Source organism: Arvicola amphibius, chromosome 5 (genome assembly GCF_903992535.2).
Source record: "Arvicola amphibius chromosome 5, mArvAmp1.2, whole genome shotgun sequence".
Taxonomy (NCBI): Eukaryota; Metazoa; Chordata; class Mammalia; order Rodentia; family Cricetidae; genus Arvicola; species Arvicola amphibius.
This window is the reverse complement of record NC_052051.1, coordinates 71917344-71940544: the sequence shown is the minus strand read 5'-3', so window position 1 is coordinate 71940544 and position 23201 is coordinate 71917344. Positions and strand designations below refer to the sequence as shown.

The window sequence follows — 23201 nt, the reverse complement described above, 5'->3', positions numbered from 1 at the left end:
AGGCTGGCCTGGTCTACACAGCAAGTTCTAGGCCAACAGAACTCTATACTGAGACTGAAGCCGTTACCTGAGTGACATTGTCTTCATTAGCACTGTTGAAGCGCTGCACATCTGTGGAGCATTGGGAATTGTGCTCCAAGGCTGAGGGCTGCTGCTCTGGCGCGCTGAAGCTGTTGGGGTAATAGTTCGGGGCACCACCTTTAAAGAGAAGCAGAGACCTGCTTAGGGAAATGACAAATATCCCCATGCCATCAGTGTGGGAAGGAGCAGGTACCAGCGGTAACCAGACACACATACATTAGGTGCCAATGTATTCACACCACACGCCGGGAAACGGCCCCTCACTTCCCAGGTCTAGCTTCAGGCTCAGCGGACGGACGCTGCCCACCCTAAATGCTCACGTGGGCTGCCTCACTCTAAGTCTGAATAAAGAGATCTCAAAGGCTGTGGCAATATCTCAAAGGTTCTTGGCTTATCTGCAACAGGAAGAATCTTCAAAGCTGTGGTTGCCACTGAGATCGGTCCAGAGATGTGACAGTTTCATTCAGATATAGGTGTCATCCTAACAGTGACTCTCAATTGTGCAGAGCAACCTAACTCTATCCCTGTTCCCCCACCTCAAACCAAAAGTGGCACTCTGAGATGTTCAGGGCTGCTTACCTAGGGGTTGGGGGGCGGGGGGAGAGGCGGGATTAGAACCTACTGACCTAGGGGTTGGGCATGGGGGCTAGGGTTAGAACCTACATTTCTGCCTCTGTCACCGTGAGAAAACTTGACACTCTTTCTCGCACAGATTTTAGAACTTTTCTCCTTGGTAGACTAATACTCACCTCAATTCTACTTTTATATTCTCTCCTAAAGAAAAGTTACTTAAAAGGGAAGGGTGGGGGGAGAAGGAGGGGAGAGAAAGGGGAGAAGGAGGGGAGGGAGGGGGGAGGAGGAGGGAAGGAGATGGAAATTTTTAAATATAAAAAAAAATAAACCATGAGAGAAAAAAAAAATAAAAATAAAAAAAAAAAGGGAAGGGTTTTTTTTTTTAAATCTGTATTTGCAATATGTTAGCATTCATTTATCTGGATTTATTGAACAGAATATTGGCAGATATATTTACACAACCTTTATGATCCTGAGATAAAAGATAAAGCTTTTCTTTTCTCATCTTGTCATTTTTTAGTTAATTTTTATTTACTGCGTGTATGCTTGTACCACAGAACATGTGTGAAGATCAGAGGACAATTTGTGGGAGTCGACTCTCCCCCCACCACGTGGGTCCCAAGGATTGAACTTGGGTCTTTGGACTGGCAGTGGATGCCCTTACTCTCTGAGTCATCTCAATGGCCCCTTGTTTTGATACACATACTTTCCAGACCACGCCCTGCTTTAGCTGATATCAGCAGATAGCCTATCAGAGTCTACACCGCCTGTACAGGAACACTGCCTGGGAACACAAGGGGCTTACAGGAAGAAGCCTGTGACTGGAAAACTTCACAGCTCTCTGCGGGGGACAGATTATCCACTGTGGATAATTAGAAGACGCTTCCTATCACAGTAATCAGGACACCGAGGGCGTGTGGCGTTGGGGGAGGGTGGCTATACTATTGGGGCCTTCAGTTCTTCATTTCAGAAAGTAGCCCTGGAGCTGCCAAGCTGGTACCAAAGGCAGAGGGCTCAACAGCTAGGCACCAGTGGATTTCTTCACTAAGAATTCACCCTTTGAGAACTTTTAAATTCGATTTCCAAATACATCCTGACCTTTACCCAAACGTGGGAGTTGTCTTGAAGGTATTGGCAACTGGGAACAATTAAGTTCTTTCATGAGAATTTCCAGAGCATAGCCCAAATGGGCTCTAAAATCAAGCAGAGGGCTTCAACAATCTACCCCAAAGCAGCTTTCTCACAAGTGTATCAATGGGATGCAAACATGAAACAATTAGCTACAAATGAAGCTCAGGATAAACACAGATGTCTGTGCCAGGCACAGCTGCAATAACTAAAGGACCACAAAGTCTGCAGAATGAAAAGACTCATACAGACTTGACAGACCATACAGATGCAGGGACTATCTGTAACTTCAGGCCCCTGCCTCTTGAGCCCTAAGAGAACAGAAATACTATATCCACTCAGTGGAGTTTGACAGAAAGGGTACAAACTCAGTAAATACCAGAGAGGCCTGGGAGGCCGAACACCGAATGGCATGTATAAAAACAATGAAATGTATAAAAGTCATCACTGAAAAGAACGGCAAGAAATACATTAGAATGCAATCACCATGGCCTCCGGGTGTCAGAGCTCTTAAGTCTCTTTTTATCATCTATTTTTCAAGTCCCCTTTAAGATGTATATTCTTTTGTTTTTAGAGGTGTACCCTATAATATACAATACCTTTAATTTTCAGATAGATAGCTATGGCTACAAATAAACATCACTGGTCAAACTTCTACAGAGATGGATTTCTGCAGCCTATTGCTGAAAGATGGGCGCCCAGCAGGAAATTAAAAACCAAGTTATTTATTAGAAGGAATATTAAAAGAAAGCACAGCAACCAAGTGTTCAGTATGGCTAATCAGAATCAAAACCTGAGGCTGTCTGGGCAACAGCATCAAAAAGGATAATTAAAAAAGAAAAGTCATGCTCTTGACAAATGAACCCCAAAATATATCCAAATGCAGGAGACCATCATCTCAGTTGATGATTTAGGTAAATTCAACCTGGGAGAAGACCCAAAACTGCGAGCCTATTTCCACCTTATCTGACAGTCAGAGAGTTGGAGGTTGTTCTAAGTAGCTGACAAGCGTAGTTGCGAGTCCCAACTCAGGATGTAATTGCTTGATTCTTTTGACATTAAAATAGCTCATACAAGTAGGTCCATGCCACCCTGACAGGTGAGCAGGATTTGCCAATGTGCTTCTGCTGCTTCTTTTGTAACTATGAGGTCACCTGGGGAGTGGCTACCTTCAGCACTCATGGTCTAGAGCAGCTCAACTGCCTAAACAACAGAATGCTAATGATTTGATGTCTCAGAGTGATAAAGTAATTGACTGTGTGAGTTGTCCTTTGTATCACGTTAATAAAATCTTTTGTTACATTCTCCCCTCATTTGTATTTGGGTATAAAAACGTATGGAAAAATCAATGCAGGTGATTGCAGTATTCTCTGGAACGCCCTCCTGGTACTTTCTATGGTTGCTGTTATTATTTTTCATGTGTCTTCATATTCTTTACTAATATTTCAAAAAACCCACGCTCCTACCCTGGCAAGAAGTGTTTTTGTCGAGACCGGTCCGTGACAGAATGTAAAAAAAAAAGATTTTCTTGATTTTCTCTATCTCCCTCCCTCCCCTTCCAAATTCCAGGCAGATCTAGCCCTCCAGCCTCACCAGAACCGCAGGAAGAAGCACAAACTCTGTGCTTTAGCATTTCCAAGGTCTCAGCCCCAGTAAGAATGACTTACTTGGAGAGCTGTGCAGTTTGTAACCCAGGTTGGTCACACACCACTACGGCCCTGTGCAAGCCAGCTTCCCAGCTTCCTTTGCAGTGTCCTAGGCAAGGGGAAGCTGGGGGGGGGGGTAGGGGGGAGACACATCTCAAAAATGTAAATAACACAGCCAGAAACAAGAAGAGACCACAGGCAGCTCAAAACTTCCCACTGAGCATCAGACCTGGTGGCCGGCAGCACCTGCAGAGCACGGTACAGAGCAGGAGGTCTCAGGGAGGCTAGTTTGAGGATCAGTGACCTGGAGCCCAGCCCACCCACTTTCCACGCTCTCTGCCTTTACACCAGGCCTACCCTGATTGTCGTGCATGCACATGGGGCCGTCGCGCTGGTAGTTGGCCACCCGAGCACGGTAGGGACAGTTCACGGGAATCTGGAGATAGTTGGGCCCCAGGCGATGGCGGTGAGTGTCCGGATAGGAAAAGAGGCGACCCTATGGTGGTACACACAGGAGACGTCAGGAACAGTGGTTTATGAAATAGGGAATGTGCCACAAGCATCATTCTAGAAACCCAAGTACATGATTACTGCATAACCCTGCCTAGCTCTGCTCAGCAGATCCAAGTCTCTTCCCACTAGAGAGTGCATTCTTCCTTTAAAAAATAAAAAAATAATCATTCCCAATGTCCCATAGCATCTGTCCTAGACAATGATGCCCACCCATTCCCGAGGACGCCATAGTGCCTTGGTATGGTATTTTACATCCTGCCTCCCCAGAATCCTGAATTAATTCTCCATCTCCCCAGCCCTCTACTCCAGGGGGAAGAACTGAATCTTTGCTCATAAAACACAGCATAATTCCAGAAAGCCAGCTGTGTGGAAACTGTTCAAAGAAGCATTTCCCACGCTGCACGGGGAATTGGACACACTCTGTATTCTGAGACCAACAAACACGGAGAGAAAGCCGTGGCTGGAGCTACTGGCCCTCCGCAGCCGCAGGTAATGGCTGTGAGGCTAAAGGGCATATGCAGATTAGACCTTGTATTTCCTCTCATCGCTGAACTGTCTCACAGGTTTTACTCCATCACAATCCCTCCACAGCCTTGATCACTGCCTGACTCTCACACAGTGTTCTTCTGTTCCTGACTGCATAAGACAAAATAAAAACCAAGGTTTAAAAAACTAGAAAGGAGATCATGAGAGGGGTGAAGAGATTTTAAAGGGAGAAGGAAAAACAGAAGGGATTACAGAATAAATGTGACATAAAGGTCGAAGAGATTGGCAAGGGAGAGCAGCATGGGGAAGGGAGAGGAGAGGAGGGAGAGCAGGGGAAGGGGAAATATAACACACATATATATATATATGTCTTAATAAAAACTCATTAATGTGTATGCTACTTTAAAATTGATTTAAAATTTTAAAGTTGAACTCCATTTTTTAAATGAGCCTTAAAAAATGGAAACTAAGCACCAAGATAAAGAAGGCAAACACAGCGGTAATTCTGTATCGAATCACTCACACTGCCATGCTTAATGCAGTCCCACTGATTCTGCCAGCACGGTGGCTAAAGAAGCCTGCTTCCCATTATCACCCACATCACCCAGGTAACATTCAGATGGCTGGTCATGCAGGCGGCACTAGACCCCAGCCACAGAAAGAAGCTGGCTGCCTCCACTGACTCCAGAAGCCATGCCCCAACTCCATCAATGAGCTAGAAGAGAATGGAGCCATAGGTAGCTCCCGGGATGGAGCCTCCAGCACAATACTCTGGCTCGATCACCTTCTGTTTAGCAGGCAACCCGAACCTCACCTATGCGTGGAGACGCTGTACACGGGCACGGTGCACAGGTGGAGCGATGGACACAGGAGCACACGCACTGACACTGACGTGCACGGGGGGGGGGGGGCCTTACTCGAGGCTTTGCCCTTTACACCATTGCTCCACCCGACCGAGTACTTGTCCCCCACTCACGCAACCAGCACAGCTTCTTCTCAGATCCCAGCTGTAAATGACCAAGCATGGGAGCAAAGAAAGGCCATAGAGCTGCATAGCCAGACACTCGGTACCATCTCTCTGTTTCCTGCGTTACACAAGTCTGGCCGTTTCATGATGCTCTGGCTTACTGCTTTGGACTAAGTTTGAAGATTTATTAACATGACCTTGTTTAAACCTCGGCGAAGACCCTGTCCATCAACACAGCAAGGGCACTGGCCAGCGTCAGTATTCATTCTCTGCCGGGTACCTGTGGCCCTCTTAACTTGCTCTCTGCCCCAATATTTCCAGAAAAGAGTCTTCCCAAGTGGCCAAAGGAGCCCTACAGCCCTTCCCCAACTGTGTGTCTCCTCACATGTATCACAGAATTAGAACGAGTGGCTAATAACTCCATGCCTGGCCTACATGTGTTTTCTTTTGTTGAACAGAATACACAGGTGCTGTGGGCGCTTCGCCCTGGGCCTAGTACTCCACCCCAGTCTTCAGTGTTCTCAGTAGAACTGTGTGACTGAGCCGCTATCTGACCCCAGGTGTCCTGTAGTCCCAAAGAACACTGGTGAAGACTTGGATCACCTTTCATTTCTCTACCTTCTCAACACCAGGATTATGCAATCTGAGCTCTATCCATGACGATTGCTGCCAGGAGCCCCCTTATAGCCCCTAATCACACAGTTCCTTTCTGCCCACCACGCAGGAAAGGTGGTGGCAGGGCCACACTTCCTCTACTCCCCAGTTCCAAGCAGGCTCCAAATACGTCTGCTTACAGCAGCGCCCTGCTCTAGTTCCCTTTCTGTCCCTAACCCCAGCTCCTTCCTTTACTGCTCATCACTGAGAAGAGTTATTCTACTTGATAGCTACCAGGCCATGCTTCTCAAAACCGAATAATCCTTCTGTCTTCCCAGAATGGACAGTTGTACAAATATCCAACATTTGAAGGCTCCTCTAACACAGACATGGTGAACGTGCGTACACTCAATTGCTCTCATTCAGGACACAGTGGGTCTGAGGTTAATTACTACCAACACAGCGCACATCTGTGCCTATCCTCGTGTCCTCCAATGTTTCCTGTCGTGTTGAAAATCAGGATCGTGCTCCGCCTTGAAACTCCATCTCGAGAGCCATCTTGTTCCTAGATTTGTTACTGACCCACATCCCACACGTTTCAACCTCAGACCCGCCGTCACACTCTGCCTTACACTACGGTTGTCCGGCAGGGCAGTGCTCAGCTCGTATAATGGAAAAGCATAAGATGTCCCCAGTGTCACAGCAAAGGTAACCCACAGACACATGAAAAAGCTCGGCTTGCTCTCCAATCAGAACTGACATCAGCAGCAACCTTCAGCCTCTGTGGTCTGATCTAAGGTCTAATTTTTAACATGATCTGTGGTCAGAGTCTAAAATCACAAAAGATTGGTTTGCACAGCAATTCTTAAGCCAATTATTTTCCTACTGATTCCTGGTCCAAAGTAGAATTTTTACTCTTTGAACTCTTGGCCGAGCACCCTAGAAAGCGGTTTAAAGGGTGCTAAAGGCCTGGTGAGATCGCATGATTAAACTATGTCACTGCCATTAATCACAAAATCAGGCTAATAAAAATCAACTATGAATGATTTTTCACAGATAGAAAACAGGCAAGTATCACCTTGAAATAGGAAATGGATAAAATTATGTTGTCAGTGATTCTAATCATTTATTATATCTTACAGGCTGAGCTAACCATGTTATTTTTTTTTCTAAATCTGGGAGACAGTTCTACTATATATATTTTCCGAGATCAAGTGTTCACATCTTCAAATATTAGATACCTTATCATGTACGTAGTTTGCAATTGACTAACTAAAGAATGGCCACCTGAGGATGTTTCATCCCAGTGAGCTCACAGGAATTAAGCATCTCAGCTAAAATCCAAGTGAAAGTTGGAGCAATTCCTCATAGACCACGCCAAGTTATACACTGTGTGCACATATATGCGTGCGCACACACAGACACCTGCCTCAGAATGTCTCAGTTCAGTGGCTTACCTGGAGCATTTTGTCAGGGCTGGGCTCAATGCCAGGGGGCATGTTGCTTGGGTCAAAAGCCATCTGCTCAACTTCAGCAAAATAATTAACTGGGTTTCTGTTTAAGACCAGTTTGCCAACTGGTATAAGAGGGTAGTCCTGGTGAGGCCAGATCTGAAAACAATGTCGTATTCATAATTACCAGATAACCTACTGGCACATATTAAAGGTATTCATGAAAACACCAACTCGCAAACATAATCACAACAGTGAAAATAATTCTGAACCCAATAGAAACATGATAAGAATTTCAGGTGACTGCGTTATCATATTGCAATAAGGAGTGGCAAATATTGACAACCGTGCAGAACCAGAGCATATTAGCTTTTCAAACCTTGTCCCCTGCTAATAACCCAGGAAGCATCCAAAGTGACCTCAGGAAACTTCCCACACAGGAGCGGAAGTGAGGCATTGACAGGCACCCACTCAAGGCACAAGGACCCTGCAGAGTTACCACCTCATCACTGTAAATGTTTAGCTATGATTATTTATTATTACTATTATTATGTTAACTATAAAAATAAAATAATATTTTATTATTATAAACAGGAAGACACTTATAAAACGACACAGTTCCTGCTGACTTACCTTGGTAAGATCAAATGGATTAAATGGGAAAGTTTCTGCCTCCTTAAAAGTCATGACCTGGATGTAAAAAGTCCAGGACGGATAGTTGCCTTGGGCAATGGCATTGAAAAGATCTCGAATGCCGTAATCTGGATCTTCCTGCGTAAGCCTTGCTGCCACTTCCACGGGCAAGTTTTTGATGCCCTGGTCAGTCTGCAGAGAAAAAGAAGGGAGTTCAAACCAAGTTTAGGGAAGAGGTAACCAAAACATAAGCAGACGACACTTTCTTTACATCATTCTTTGTTGTTCAGATCTGACTATTCTTATTCATCCCGTTTCTCTTCAACGTCAAGGGAATTTCTTCCACACTTTTCACACTTAAAAATCACTGCTCTCTTTCCCTTTATGTATTCTACATCATTTATACTTTTATGCTTATATTACTTTTTAATCAGAAAAATACTTTCTTAATAATAAAAATTCTCATCACTAAAGCCAACAAGAGATAATAAAAACGAAAGGGTTTTTAAATTTATTTTAGCTGATGCATTAATTATGCATATTAATGGAGAGTAATGAGCACTTACTTAAAGTAAAATGCTCAAATCTTTCCTTCCAGGTTTTGAAGTTTTCAGCACAGTCTGCTATGCAAAGGCACATTGGAACTTGGTCCTCCCCGACTGTGACGCCTGCCATCAGCCAGCCTTTCCCATCCCTCCAGCCCCTACCCTCCCTGGCCTCCGATGACCAACACTCGAATTTCCTCCTCTAATTCTCAAACCCCACCTCTGCGACACAGCGTGCTACATCACGTCAGTTAGCACTGTGATCTGCAGTTCCCCTCAACGTCGCAATGACAGGGCCTCTCTCTGTGTCTCAGTCTCTGCCTCTGTTTGTGTGTGTGCGTGTGTGTGTGTGTCTGTGTGTGTGTGTGTGTGTGTCTGTGTGTAGGTGTGTATGCAGACTAAACAGCAATCCACTGTTTCACACCTTCTTAAGCCATTCACCATCTGATGGACACCGCTTCGAAAAGCTTGAGAGTTGTAGGTGCCTCTTGGACATGCCGTTTCATAGCGTTTGCCTTAGATATACACTACGGAAATCTGGAAATAACCTAATGCCCACTTTAAAACAGCTCAAATTCCTGAAATAGTGATCAGCATAACCCTCTGTCTCTGTTGTTTTCCTTTTGTTTTGCCAAGAAATTAAAGAATCTGAGTTCACCGAGCTACCAGGAATTTCACTGAAGCTACGCTATGAGCTGGCAGGATCAACATTCTGCCTTTCCAAACAAACCAATCACACTCAAAAAGGCATTACATCACTTTCCCCAGAACGCCTGTCAACTGGCTGAGCATGTGCTTAATAAGACTCCAGAAGCCACATGTCATGGAAACACTTAGCAAAATCAACTCTGAAAGGGGCCAAAGGCAACTTCAAGATTTAAAAACCACCTGCAGGTTACCCAATGAGCCAATATGTTCAATGTATCATAACAATGAGCCAATATGTTCAATGTATCATAACAATGCAATATTGTTCTTATTTTCACCAAATTCCTTGGGTTAAAAAGAGAGTAACTATAAGTCAGAATAAGCTATACTAACGAGCAAATGAATGAATCCAAATACATCTCAATCTGTCTCAGGATCCTCTGCTCAGTAAACCTGTAAACAATCTATTCAGGTCTGTGGACGCTGGAGGGGCATGCCAATTATACAATGAAATGAACTTTCAACAATGTGCCTAATGTCACAGCTATCTGGGATAGTAAAGATCCGAGTTAAGGTTGGCTTAACTCCAGGGCTACCGACTAGGCTCCGTATCCCCCACAGTCACTGAGTCTTGCTCTAAGTGACCTTACACTGCTCCCTTTGGCAATTATAAAACCAGGGACCAACTGTCTTCTTAACATTGATCCAAGATATAAAGGAAACTGTTTTCCCATTTAATACATGTAAATAGCTTGTTCAAATAAGTATTAAAATACGACAGAAGACAGCAGGCCTATGGGATGTTGTTTAAAAAGGACAGATGTGCTGAGCCTGGCCATGTGGGCCTGAAGGCCCAGCTACTCAGGAGGCTGAGGTAGGAGGACTGCAAGTTCAAGGCTCAGTTGAGCTACCAAATAAGTTCAAGGCTAACTGGTCAACCTAATGAGATCCTGTCTCAAATACTAGAGGTACTGGGGATGCGGCAGTTCAGTGGTAGGGTACCTGCCTAGTGTGCACGGGGCTCTAGGTTCAGTTCCAGTACCACAGACACAAAAACAAGGGAGGCTCCATTTCTCATGAACTCGCTTCCTTCTAGTTTACCAGTAGTTTAGAAACAGAAGGTGCTCAGAAAACAGTGCTAACCCTCTCTAGTTCACTGATAAAATATCATTCATTATAACATAAGCCAAGATCGTACCAAAGACAGAAGCCATGTGCCCCAAACTCTGACTACATGTAAGGAAGAATCCAACAACCGACTGCTCACAGTTCAAATTGAGCAGCCTGAATTTGTCCATGAAAATTCACAAGATATTCACGGTGCTATTCCAACTGTATCAATTCTTTATACCCTGGGGTGGAAGTCAGAGAAAGGTGGGAGAATTCTCAGTCTCTGCTCAGTCCTTATAGGAGAAGGAAAGAGTTCGGGAGGAGGAGGAACCTGTACCCGCCGCCCAAACAACAGTACCTTGTAATGGAACTTGCAATAGACGGCCTCTCCTTTCGCATTAACCAGCTTGAACGTGTGTGATCCATAGCCGTTCATGTGCCGATGTCCATCTGGAATCCCTCGGTCACTGAACAAGAAAGAAACCTAAGGAACAGAAATGGAAATCCTCTTGTTTAAATTGAAGTGTTCCAAGTTTTTTACGTCCACGAATTTCCAGAAGATTCTTCACGACGTGGAACACACTCACTAACTTCCCCTGGGAAGAGTTGCCATTATTTTGCCTACAAAAAAAATGACAAAAAATTGTAGCGCATGACAAAGCATGAATCAATAATACCGCAAAATTCTATGACGGAACGCTAAAGTAAATCTGAAAACTAGAGGCACATGCTGTTCAAACTTAATTTTAATAGCAGACTTTAGCACACTTCCCTCTCCCTAGTGCACGGCTTCACCTCAGACTAGACTTCATTCCTAGTCTTCTAAATATTAATTGATAGCGTTTCCAACCATATAAGCACTGTGCCTCTGTAAACTTTGCAATCAAGAAATCTGAAGAAGCACCCCCAAAAGACAGAAGCCAATCCTAATCAGACAACTCGAGCGGTAATAACACACTGCAAGGCCTAATTAACAACGCCATCCCAGGTGACGCATTTAACAGCGTGAAAAAGAAACGGTTCTCACCTGATGGAGGGACTCGGGACGGAGGCTCCAGAAGTCCCAGACCATGTCGGGGTCCTTCAAGTGAGTTTGTGGGTTTCTCTTCTGGCTATGGATGAAGGATGGAAACTAAATGGGAGCAGGGGAAGAGAGAAAGAGAAAATCAAAGTCCCAAACCTAAGTTTATAAGAATTATTATAGTATCTAGTGTCTTACTGATATCCTTACAGGATACCTACCATCTATGACTCCTTTATGGATTATAATTCTGATCAACCCAATTCCAGAAGCTTAGATTGCTAAACTTTCAAATGAAATTCGATCAACATATACAACCAATTATTTGGATACTCTTGGATCAAATGCACTCAAAGCTAAAGTATCTCTTTAAACACCACCACCACCACCAAACACACACACACACACACACACACACACACACACACACACACGCACGCGCGCACACAAACAAAAATGGCCTCTATCTGCTTATTGGACAAAGTCAGTGCTGGCTAATCCTCCAGGCTCTACAATGGAAGCTGGACTATCCCCACTGGGTCGGTGAATCTTGACATGCCAAATCTAAGGCCAATGAGAATTATCACTTGAACTTAGAGAGCAGCGGTTCTCCCTGATGTTACAACCCTTTAATACAGTTCCTCATGTGCGGTGACCCCCATCATAAAGGTATTTCATTGTTACTTCATAACTGTAATTTTGCTACTGCTATGAATCGTAATGTAAATATCTGATATGCAGGATGTCTGAGATGTGACCCCCAGAGGGGTCATGACCCACAGATTGAGAACCGCTGTTATAAAGATATACTAAATTCTGAAAGAAAAAAAAATTTTTTTAAAGGCAACCCTAACAATCTACACTCTCTTCTTTCTCCAGGATGTATTCTTAAATGTCAATCCCCAAAGAGAACTGGAAATCAATGCAAATCAACAACACTTGCAGAGAGCAGAACAGTCCATTACCTACCAATATGGCATCCCTGATGAAGAAAATAGGGGTGTTGTTCCCCACCAGGTCCCAGTTACCATCTTCAGTGTAGAATTTCACCGCGAACCCACGCGGGTCACGAACTGTGTCCGCAGAGCCTGACTCTCCAGCTGGAAGATTTAAACAGAAGATATGAAGTACAGCCAAGCTTCCTGCAGCCAAGAAGCCATAAATCACAGAGAAACTTAGCATCAACCATCTCCAATTCACTTCCTGGAATCAGATTAAGTATTTAAATGTCTGTGGTGTTTTGGCTACAACCTACCTGCTAATTGGGTCTAGACAAAAGAATGAATAGAAAGCGATAAGAGATCATATATATCCCAACACCTGAAAGGATTATCCATTTAAACAGGTAATTAAAGTAAGAAAATAATTATGGCGATTAGAGCAATAAACAGTTATGACTCAGCAGGTAACTGGGTACTTTTAACCAACAACTCAGATTCAATTCCTAGCACCCACAAGGCAGCTCCCAACCATCTGACGCCAGTTTCTGCAGATAGGACACCCTCTCCTGGCTTCTGAGAACACCAGGCATGCACATCGTACACAGATATACCTGCAGGCAAACATCCATACACATAAAATAGAAATAATAAAAATTTTAAGAACGAGCAAGTTGTGGGGAAGCTAGTAACAAGAAAATTAGCTATGATACAGGTTTATTATTTATCTCATTCATTTTTGCATGCCTTGGTTTTTTGTTTGTTTGTTTCTAAGCACAGAACCTAACAGAGAAGCCTAACTAATCAGGCACTGTGATGTGTTAGGATAAACATGATAATGTTAGCTATAAATACTAATCCTGTAACACAGTAATAAAATTTCTTAATCATTCTGGAATAGATTAGTCCCATACAGCAAAGCAGACCTACAGATTACTGTAAGTAAATCACGCATACTATTGTTGCTCTAGACTTAATTCTCAGTAAGGGCGGTTGTTACAATGGTTATGAAAGAAGATCTCCACTCCAAACTTCCCTTAGAGGCAGCCCTTGTAGGAAGTCATTTCAAAATGTCATAGGATTGCAGTGGCAACGCCTTCACGGTTCAACAAATAGAACAGTAACTTCCTGGGTCTCAGATACTTTCTATAAAGTAGAATAAACTAAAATGTACAGAAATATTTGCTTCCTATTTCTTAGTATGTTTTCCTTGAGATTAAATTATAAATGCCCCCAAATAAGGTGCAGGTTGAAGGGGCCAAAGGCGGCATGCAAAACAGACTTGACTTACCAACTGTGGAGAAGCGGACAGCGATGGGAGTCCTCTTCCCAATATGCTCAAACACCTTAGCCTTCGAGTATCTGGTAATATCATGAGTGACCTCAAAGTATCCAAAGGCACCTAACGAGAAAGACAGAAATTCTCAGCACAAGACTATTCCCCGGACTATCAGGCCCTCAAGAGGCACCTGTGACAATCAACAACCAAACCCCCCAACAACAGAAGTCCAGGACCTTCCAATACGACGGGGGAGAAGAAGTAAGCGAACCCAGAATGTTAAGAGCCAAATGAAAAGCTATTGCCACGCGGGGCTCAAATGAGTGCCGCACAGATGGAGCCAGGAGGCGAGGATGGGGGCTATCAGTACTGAGTTGGTAAAGGTGACCAAAGGCAAAGGACTTCGGGGAGTCTTGAGGTAGAGGCGGGGCAAGGAAAGACGGAGGACCCATTTCAAGGGAAGGAGACAGACGGGGAGAAAGAACAGCAGCCAAACAGCAAATGGAAATGCAAGACAAAATGACGGGAGGGAACTTATCTAAAAGAAAGCAAGGAAAGAACCGGGAAGGCCAACTGAGAGCACAGGGAAGCAGGCCAAGAAGGGCAGAACATCCTTCCTATGCTGCTCCTTCTCCCTCTCTCCCTCTCTCCCTCTCTCCCTCTCTCCCTCTCCCCCCTCCCCCCTCCCCTCTCCTCCTCCCTCTCTCCTCCCTCTCCCTCCTCCCTCTCTCTCTCTCTCTCTCTCTCTCTCTCTCTCTCTCTCTCTCTCTCTCTCCTTTTTGTTTTTTGTTTTGGTTTGTTTTGGTTTTGTTTTGTTTTCAAAACAGGGTTTCTCTGTGTATTCCTGGCTGTCCTGGAACTCAATCTGTAGACCAGGCTGGCCTCTAACGCCTCCCAAGTACTGGGACTAAAGGTGTGCACCACCAGTACCTGGCTGCTGCTCTTTTTCTTACTGGGCTTTTCTTTGAAACACTGTTATCACCTTTTACATCCATCATAAAAAGATCAAAGGTCTACAGAAGTTAGACAAAAGGAAACAAAAAATCACACAAATTAACCATTTCCATATAACTATGTTCTACTTTGCAGCTCCTTTCAGGATTTATCCCATAAAGAACAGTGTTGGTTTAACTAAGCTGCAGCTATGCTGTGGGTTTCTCTGTCTGTGTCTCACTCCTTCACTGAACTATATAACGGAAAAATAATGAAAGGTTGCCATTTAGTATGTGTGGTGCTGGAGACTGAACCCTAGGTTTGCTGATAAGCCACCCTAGAACTGAGCTACATCCCAACCCTTGATTTACTGAGACAGGATTTTACTGCTTGGCACTGGCTGGGCTTGAGCACAGGCTCTCTCTGCCCCTACTTACAGGTACACGGCACATGACATACCCGGCTGGAAAGTTACTATTTGTTTGTTTGTTTCATATATGTGTGTGCGCACACCATGTAAGCATGCAGGTGTGAGTGTGTGTGTGTGTGTGTGTGTGTGTGTGTATGCATATGCATGAGTGTGGAGGTCAGAGGAGAAACTAGATTACCCTTGATTGCTTCCCACCTTAGTTTTTTGAGACAGGTCTTTCAATGAACCTAAAGCCCATCAATTTGGCTATATTAACTGGCATAAACTTCTGTCCACTCCCCCTCCTCCCACCGGCACTGAGGTTACAAGTGCTCTATAGCCTGCCAGCATTTTTTACACATGGATGCTGACGTAAACTTGGGTCCTTACAGCTACGCGGTAGACACATTACCAACTGAACTATCTCCCCAGCTCCCAAAAGTTAGTATCTTAAAAACTGTTTCGGGGCTGGAGAGATGGCTCAGCAGTTAGGAGCATTGGCTGCTCTTCCAGAGGACCTAGGTTCAATATCCAACGTCCATGGAATAGCTCAGAACTGCCTGTAACTCCAGTTCCAGGGGATCCCATGCCTTCTTCTGGCCTCCTTGGAACTAATTATATTCATGGTGCACAGGCAAAACACCCATATATGTTAAATGAACATATATGTTTTGCATATATATATATATATATATATATATATATTCTAACCTAGGTTACTCTTCTATTAATGAGGTTTCCTTTGTTCCAAGAATGGAGATTTGGGGTTTTACTGAAGAAAGCCTATGTGTGTCTGATAACTACTTCAGGTTGTCAGGTGCTTTGGGAAACCTTTTGTGCCAGGTAAGGAGTGAAGAACACAGACAGCTCTCACCTGCTCCTTTGGCGTGTACCACTCTCTCAGGAATTCGCTCTCTGTCAAAATGCGCCATCTCATCAGTGAAAACCACATCCTGAACAAGAAGGGGCCCTCGGGACCCAGCGGTCATGACATTCAGTTTATCTCCTATGGGGTTCCCGCCTCCAGTGGTCAGGACATCAGGTTTCTATGTGAACACGGAAGGAAAAGAAGTACAGCAGTCAGTGCGGCTGACCCCTGGACTGACGCTGTCATCCCCTGCAATCTCCACACCTTCCTCCCCGTTCTTAAGTTCCCTGTGTGCTGAGCACGACACACTACAGTCCGCTCTGGGAAATCCTTCCCACACCTCAACATCAGTTCCTAAGTCACTAGTCCTGGGAAGCAGAGGTGACTGATGTCTGCTACCCGGCTCAGCCGCTACTACAGATGGGCGCTGGAGTCCACACATGAGACCCCAGATCAACACCCCCAAAAGGGAACGTTGTGTGCTTGATACACAAAACGTCAGAACTAACAGTAAAAAGACGGTCTTTCAAAGAACCCATGCCAGCTGGTGCTTCCCTTAGGGCTGAACTTTGTTATGCAGTGGAACTTACAAACACAATCCGTGCTGGGGACATTCAGAAGTAACGCTACAGCTAAATGCTCATTTCTCTGAAGCTGTGTGTGCTGGCTATGTGTGCTATCACCTCTAGCGCCTCTCAATTTAAAGAAAGAAAGAAGGAAGGAAGGGAGGGAGAGAGAGAGAGAGAGAGAAAGAAACCTGTGCCTTTTGGCTAAAGCTAATTGTCTCTGATACAATGGATTCTATTACTAATATTGTACAGAAGTCGCCGTCTCTGAAACAGGTCAGGATATTTTGCTGTGTTGAACAACTGCTTGTAGTACACACCATTCCCCGATCTAGTTACATCAGCTGCCCCTCCGCTGAGTGACCAGTGTCCGAGGTCCCGCATGATACTGTGAGCACCCTAGCTTTATTCTGGCCCATGGCCACTGTGTTGGTTTGAAGGGAAATGGTCCCCATAATCCCCTAGGGAGTGGCACTGCACAGTGAGCTATTTACGGAAGAACACTGAGGAAAAGTCACTTTGAAACTGTAAAACAAGGGCTCGACCACTTGACCAAATTTCCTAAATCATTAACAGATTTCCTCATGTGGCCTCAAGTACATACAATTTACCTCCAAAACAAACATGACGAGAAAGCCTTTAATAGGTAGCAGTTCAGAGAAGAGCCCAGAGGGCAAAGACTGGGAAGGAAGATTGCCCAACTTCAGGGGACATTCAGGGGAGCACTGGCCAGAAAGCTGAGGCAGGATTCGTTAGCAATGATATACGTTCTTAGATGCAAACGCTGCAGGGGAAGCAGGTCTTGCTTCATGGTCAAGCACTTTCTCATGTGTGTGAGGCTCTGGGCTGGATCCCCAGCCCTGAAAATAATCATCGTGAACAAAATACCGCAATGCAAATAGAGCTTTTCTGACTACAGTGAGCTTTGGGGGCTGGAGAACAGGCCACACAAGTTACTTCACGTAAGCATCCCAATAATCCTATGAGACCAGTGTTAGGAAAATTGGTCTTCCAATTTTCTTTGAAGGAAAATGGTAATTGTCAGGTTCCACAGTCACCAAGTCAGCGCTTCAAGAACAGACTGAATATGTCACTCAGTGACACACAAGAGAAATGCTTTGCTAAGCAAGGCTGCATGAGTAAACAGGTCACAGTTAGTTGCTCATACCTCCAAATATTCACTTTGCTGCTTCATGGCCAAAACACTACTACTAAGTTTTAATAATTAAAAACCATTTAGAAAAACCCTCTATTAGATCGTCCAGGTACACAAAACAGCGACTGAAAAGGGGGTTTTCTCTGTCTTAAAACTAGATCTAAAATTTGTTAGCACCATGACTGGCCTGATCTACTTCGATTATTCAAAGGGCAGAGAACAGAAGGAGAATGTGGAGAGAAAGGCCTAAGAATTGAAGGATAAGTCATCAACAGATGAAAAATATCCCTTTTCTTTTTTTTATTAGAAGTGGCAGAGTTGAGGTACTTAAAAAAGGGGAAGCTAATGACAAAAATTAATAACTATGAATTAATATTTTCTGATTTTTGCTTTGCAGTCAGCTCCTGCTCTCTAACCTGGAGAGAACACATGAACAGCCTAGACCTTGGCTAAGGTGAAGACTTCACAGAAATGTGTGATGGCCCTGCCATGCCTCCCCTGCTGACACACAGAAAGGCGGGATGGCTCTGCCATGCCTCCCCTGCTGACACACCATGACTTAGCAGTTCTGCCCCTCCTGCCTACATGAGACAGGCAAGCTCATTCACACCAGAGTTAACCTGGCTACTCCGGCTCCATTCCACTCCCATCCCTCATGTTGGCAGTGTGCCCTCAACACGCTTATTATCAGGGTTAACGTCAAAAACATAAATTCTCTTACAGAAAACTCACTGGCAGGAAGGACAGTCTAAGACCCAGACTCTCCCTGGTAACAAGGGAACAGGACAGAGTCAGAACTCTGGTGTTCGGGTTCTCCAGGGGCCAGAGGTGACTTAGGAAGAACCCATGGGCTTTGAGCAGCAGGCAACAAAACTCCTATATCAGTTCCCTGCAAATTTCCACAGATACCTGTAGAATCATCTCTTTACTGTATTTTGAGAAGAGAGTTTTTTTTAGATGGGCCAAAGTCATGCCTGTAAAACGCTGGATTCAACGTTGTTTTTAAAAATACTTATTTATATGTGTATGGATGTTTTGTCTGCATGTATGTATGGGCACTATGTGGGTACAGTACCCATGGAGGCCAGAGAGTGTCAGGTCCCCAAGACTGGAGTTACAGGTCACTGTGAGCCACATGTGGGTGCTGGGAACCCAAGTCCTGTGCCAGGAAAAGCAAAGGCTCTTAACTATTAAGCCACCTCTCCAGCCCCCTGTTCAAGTACTTAGAACCTTGTGCTAATCAATGGGAAGCTTCCTTCAGTTGAGGCCTCAATCACTATGAGGGAAAAAGCACCTCTAATCTTTTCAACCTCAAACCACTCTGAACCATCATACAAGAAAGAACGAAATTTCTGTTGTGTTTATGCCATTATTACAGCACTTAGCCCACACAGGACTGGACTTAAAACGAGGGTCATGAATCAATGGTGAGACGACAAAAGAGATACCAACAGATTCCACAGGACCCTATGCCATGGCCAGCGGGCATCAGAAAAGATGCTCCCGTCTCTAGTCCCTCAGAGCAAAGCAAATGAAAACCATGGACAGCGATGACCAATTAAAAGTCTGACAACAACAAAAGCTGACAGGAAGCAAGACAGAACCAAAGCGCTCATGTTGTTGATGGGAGTGCAGAATGGTACAGCCAACTTGGAAAGACGACTGGGCAATTTGCTCCACTGGCCCTGTATCCCAGTCAGTCGACTCTTAGCAGTTTGGGGTTTTGTCTTACTTATTAGGATAGGATTCTTGCCGTGTAAGTCAGAAGCTGGTGATCTACCTGCCTCTACTTCCTTAGTACTGGATCACAGGTGTGTGCCACTGCTTCCAGCTAGATATTTTCCAGGAAAAATCAAAGTGTGGGCGCGTAAAATGACTGGTTTAGGAGTTTTCATATCAATTTTATTCATAATAATCCAAGCCTGGAATCAACCCAGGTGTAAAGCAACAGTGTATGCAAATAGTGGTGTGGCCACGTAGCAAAAGCACTATGTAGCGGGGAAAGGTTTAGCTCCTGATACACAGCACCCATGAGGAATGGGAAAGCATCTGTCTTTATTTCTGCCTTGACCCAGTGGTGATTCAGGTGAGCACTGTTCAGTTTCCATGTGCTTGTGGGCTTTCTGAAATTAGTGTTGCTGTTGAATTCTAACTAAGTCATGGTGATCTGATAAGATACATGGGGCTAGTCCAATTTTTTTTTTTTTTGTATCTGGAAAGGTTTGCTTTATTACCTAGTATGTGGTCAATTTTTGAGACGGTTCCATGAGGTTCTGAGAAGAAGGTATATTCTTTTATGTTTGGGTGGAATGTTCTATAGATGTCTGTTAAGTCCCTTTGAGTCATAACATTTATTAGTTCCCTTGTTTCTCTGTTAAGTTTCTGTCTGGCAGACCTGTCCAGTGCTGAGAGTGGGGTGTTGAAGTCTCCCACTCTTAGTGTGTGGGGTTTAATGTGTGATTTAAGCTTTAGTAGTGTTTCATTCACATATGAGGGTGCCCTTGTATTTGGGGCATAGTTGTTCAGAATTGAAACCTCTTCTCAATGACAGCCCCTTTGTTTATTTGGTTTTTGAAATAATTTTCGTGTGTATAAACGTGCATGCGTGCATGTACATGGGTGGAAGTCAGGACAAGCCTTTCACTTGAAGCTGTGTTCTACTGTGCACGCCAGGTTAGCTGGCTGGGTTCTCCTATCTCTATCCCCCAACTCCACATAAGTATGCTGGGACTACAAGGGACACACTGCCATCGAGGTTTACATGCATTCTGGGGATTCGAACTCATATCCTTCCACTTGCACAGGAAACATTTTACCTAGTGAGGCATCACCTCAGTCCAGCCTTGACATCTTACTCATGACATAATGGTACATGTATGCATTAAACCTTGCTGAAGAGAACACACAAATCTACACGCATGCAAATATCACTGTGTATCCTCCATCCACATCCCTGCATAAGTATGCTGATAAAGTATACAGTATAAAGTATACTGATGAGAGACACTAAAAAAAAATCCTAATTTCATGGATGAATGAAGGGACAGGGAGGTGAATAATCTTATACAAAAACTAACTATATAATCCAGAAGCTGGGCAGTTAGGCATGTTCTGCCGCTCTTTTCAGCTGTTCTGAATTCTCAACTCTTTTCATAATCAAGAACTTCAACTTTTCCAAGGTATCCAGAATATGCTAATTTCCTTCCAGAAGGAGAGGGATCCCCCATAGCAATAAACACTTATTCAGAGTAGCACAAATTGAGGAAGAAAACATCAGTATCACCCTCAATAGGCAACACGTAGAGCATGGAAATATCAAGGGAAGAGGAGAGAGCAACATTTCAACTGAGTTTTATCCTATGTTTGTTGACCATCTGTGTTTCGCCTAAGAAATCAGCAGCAAAGACTTAATGATTACCCCCAAATGAGTAACAGGCAAACGGGTCTCAGAATAAACAGGAGACTTAAGGCCAAGTGTATTTTACTTTGACCTCGCTGACCAAGTGTTTCTCAGTTCACCAAGTATCCATGACAGTAAGAACCAGGCTTTAGCAACCACTGGGTACCCACCAGGTCCTGGCTCTAAGGGGCCCCATTCTAATCTTCTCTCTACCAGTAATTAACTGCACGTCCTTGATTACGACTGTCTCTCTCGTTCACTTGAAGAACTCAGGAAAAAAAACTGAAGGGACCAAGAGCTTAGAGAAGAATATCTGCATTTCCCCAAACTTAGTCCAGGGGCACTTGTCACTCACTGATTCCCCCAGTCCACCAACAAGAGCATGGTTTTGAGAAAGAGCAAGGAAGACAGGCTCCCCCACCCCCACCATACTAACCAGAAGCTATGGGACCATGCAGTATCACTGCTTTGACCTCTCCAAGACGCCCAGGAGGCCAGGGATGCCCCTACCAAGTCTACTGAAATCCCTGTTGTCTGTGAAGACATGGCCACAGTGTCTTCTACAGTTGCCTTACAGCCAGTTCCAGCACTCATTCCACACTCCACAGCTAGTCTGCAAGCCGAACTACATGGTAATTATCTGTTTACACATCTTGTTTCTCAGTTTTGACTCTAAACTTCTCCAGGGTGTGGTCTTAGCGCACGAGAACGTGTATGTCTTGCTCGGCATTGTGATGCTTAACTGGCAAATACAGGCCCTCAAAGCTCTGTGAATGAAAGCAATGACCACCGCCTAATGTCATTGCCAGTTCTAAAATACCAAATCTGATGCTCCTAAGTGCCAATGAAACAATGGGTGTAAAAATTCTCTTTACTTAATTGGTGTGTGTGTTGCATCTGCTGTATATCACCAAAAATGCTGCTGGGGGCACTGGTCCAGGCATCCCCCAAACACCAATACGTGCAGTTGTAAAATTTTACAAACATAAAGTCAGAGCTGGTTCCCATTTCCTGGTTCACAGCTACAGCTCTCTGCCTAAAGAGGCGGCTCCGTGTCTCCCTCAAGCTGTGCCCTCTGTCCCATCTGGCACAACTGCCAAACTCGGAGCCAACCACCCGGTCCTTGCTGCCGGCGACAAGTCCTGCAGGCCGGCAGCCCCAATCCTCTGCTCCCGGTAGTGGAAAGGTCCCTGGGACAGAAAGCAGGCACCCGCGCGTGGCCAGGGGTGCAGCCCCAGCGCAGGACACCCAGGGGGAGCCCCGCGCCGTTACTCGCCGCCGCCTACTCTCTCCTGGGGCTCCGGGGAACATAGGGTACCTGCGAGGACCGCTGTTCTTTCCACTGCTTCATCTGGTCGCTTGCTGGGTCCCGGCTGTCCGCCATGGTGTAGGATTGCGAAGCTGCAGAGCGTGGAAGGCAGGACGGCTAGGCGCGCTTGAGGTCTCCACCCGGAGGAGGCGATCTGTCTGTCAGGTCCGCTGGCGGGGTGACTTCAGGCTCCGCCAATCAGCACCACCCCCACCCTCAGGATGGCTGTCTCCTGATTGGACACAGGATTGGAAGAGGGTGGGGCAAGAAGCGGGGCCTCCTGGAGGTGGGCCCCGGGACGGGAAGAGGGGAAAGGACTAAAGGGCTATGCAGTGCTCCTGCAAGTGCTCTGTGCAAATGTTTGGTGTCTTTTGCTGTATCTACAGTCATACTGTCCCTAGAATGTGAAGCCCTTGAAGTCAGTGACTATCACATCTAAACAGTTCAGTGGGAAAGACACTTACTGCCAAGCCTAGCACCCAAAGTTCAATCCCCAAGACACACGAGGTAGAAGGAAAGAACCAACTGCCACATATCCTCTGACCCACCACCACCACACACACACACACACACACACACACACACACACACACACATGCATGGGGCTGGGGATATAGCTCAGTGGTAGACTACTCACCTAGCATATGTGAAGCCCTATCACAAAAATAAAAAAATAATAAAAGAAAGAAAATACGGAGCGGTAAGATAGCTCGGTGGGTAAAAGAACTCACAGCCGAGTCTGACCACCTGAACTTGATGGCCAGGCCCCACATGATAGAAGGCGAGAACTAACTCCCAATGTTATCTCTGACTACTGCACTTGTATACACGCACACACACCACACACCACACACCACACACACACACACCACAGAGTTATTCATTTACTTAAATGTAACATAAATTTTTAAGTTGAAACTCTTTGAGTGCTTACTTTTATCAGGGAC

General features: G+C 44.9%; 1 protein-coding gene across 1 annotated transcript in view; it reads right to left on the bottom strand.

Annotated features, from left to right (window-relative positions):
• Cat (catalase) overlaps positions 1–22423 on the bottom strand; it is a 29355-nt gene extending 6932 nt beyond the window's left edge. The window contains exons 1-10 of the mRNA XM_038332106.1: positions 22264–22423; positions 15830–16001; positions 13626–13736; positions 12366–12496; positions 11403–11507; positions 10734–10859; positions 8073–8264; positions 7446–7598; positions 3786–3924; positions 68–198 (exon numbers count right to left, since the gene is read on the bottom strand). Of these exons, the coding sequence (XP_038188034.1) occupies positions 68–198; positions 3786–3924; positions 7446–7598; positions 8073–8264; positions 10734–10859; positions 11403–11507; positions 12366–12496; positions 13626–13736; positions 15830–16001; positions 22264–22329 (1326 nt within the window). The 5' untranslated portion in view covers positions 22330–22423. The remainder of the gene's footprint in view (positions 1–67; positions 199–3785; positions 3925–7445; positions 7599–8072; positions 8265–10733; positions 10860–11402; positions 11508–12365; positions 12497–13625; positions 13737–15829; positions 16002–22263) is intronic.
• Between the last annotated feature and the right edge of the window lie 778 nt (positions 22424–23201).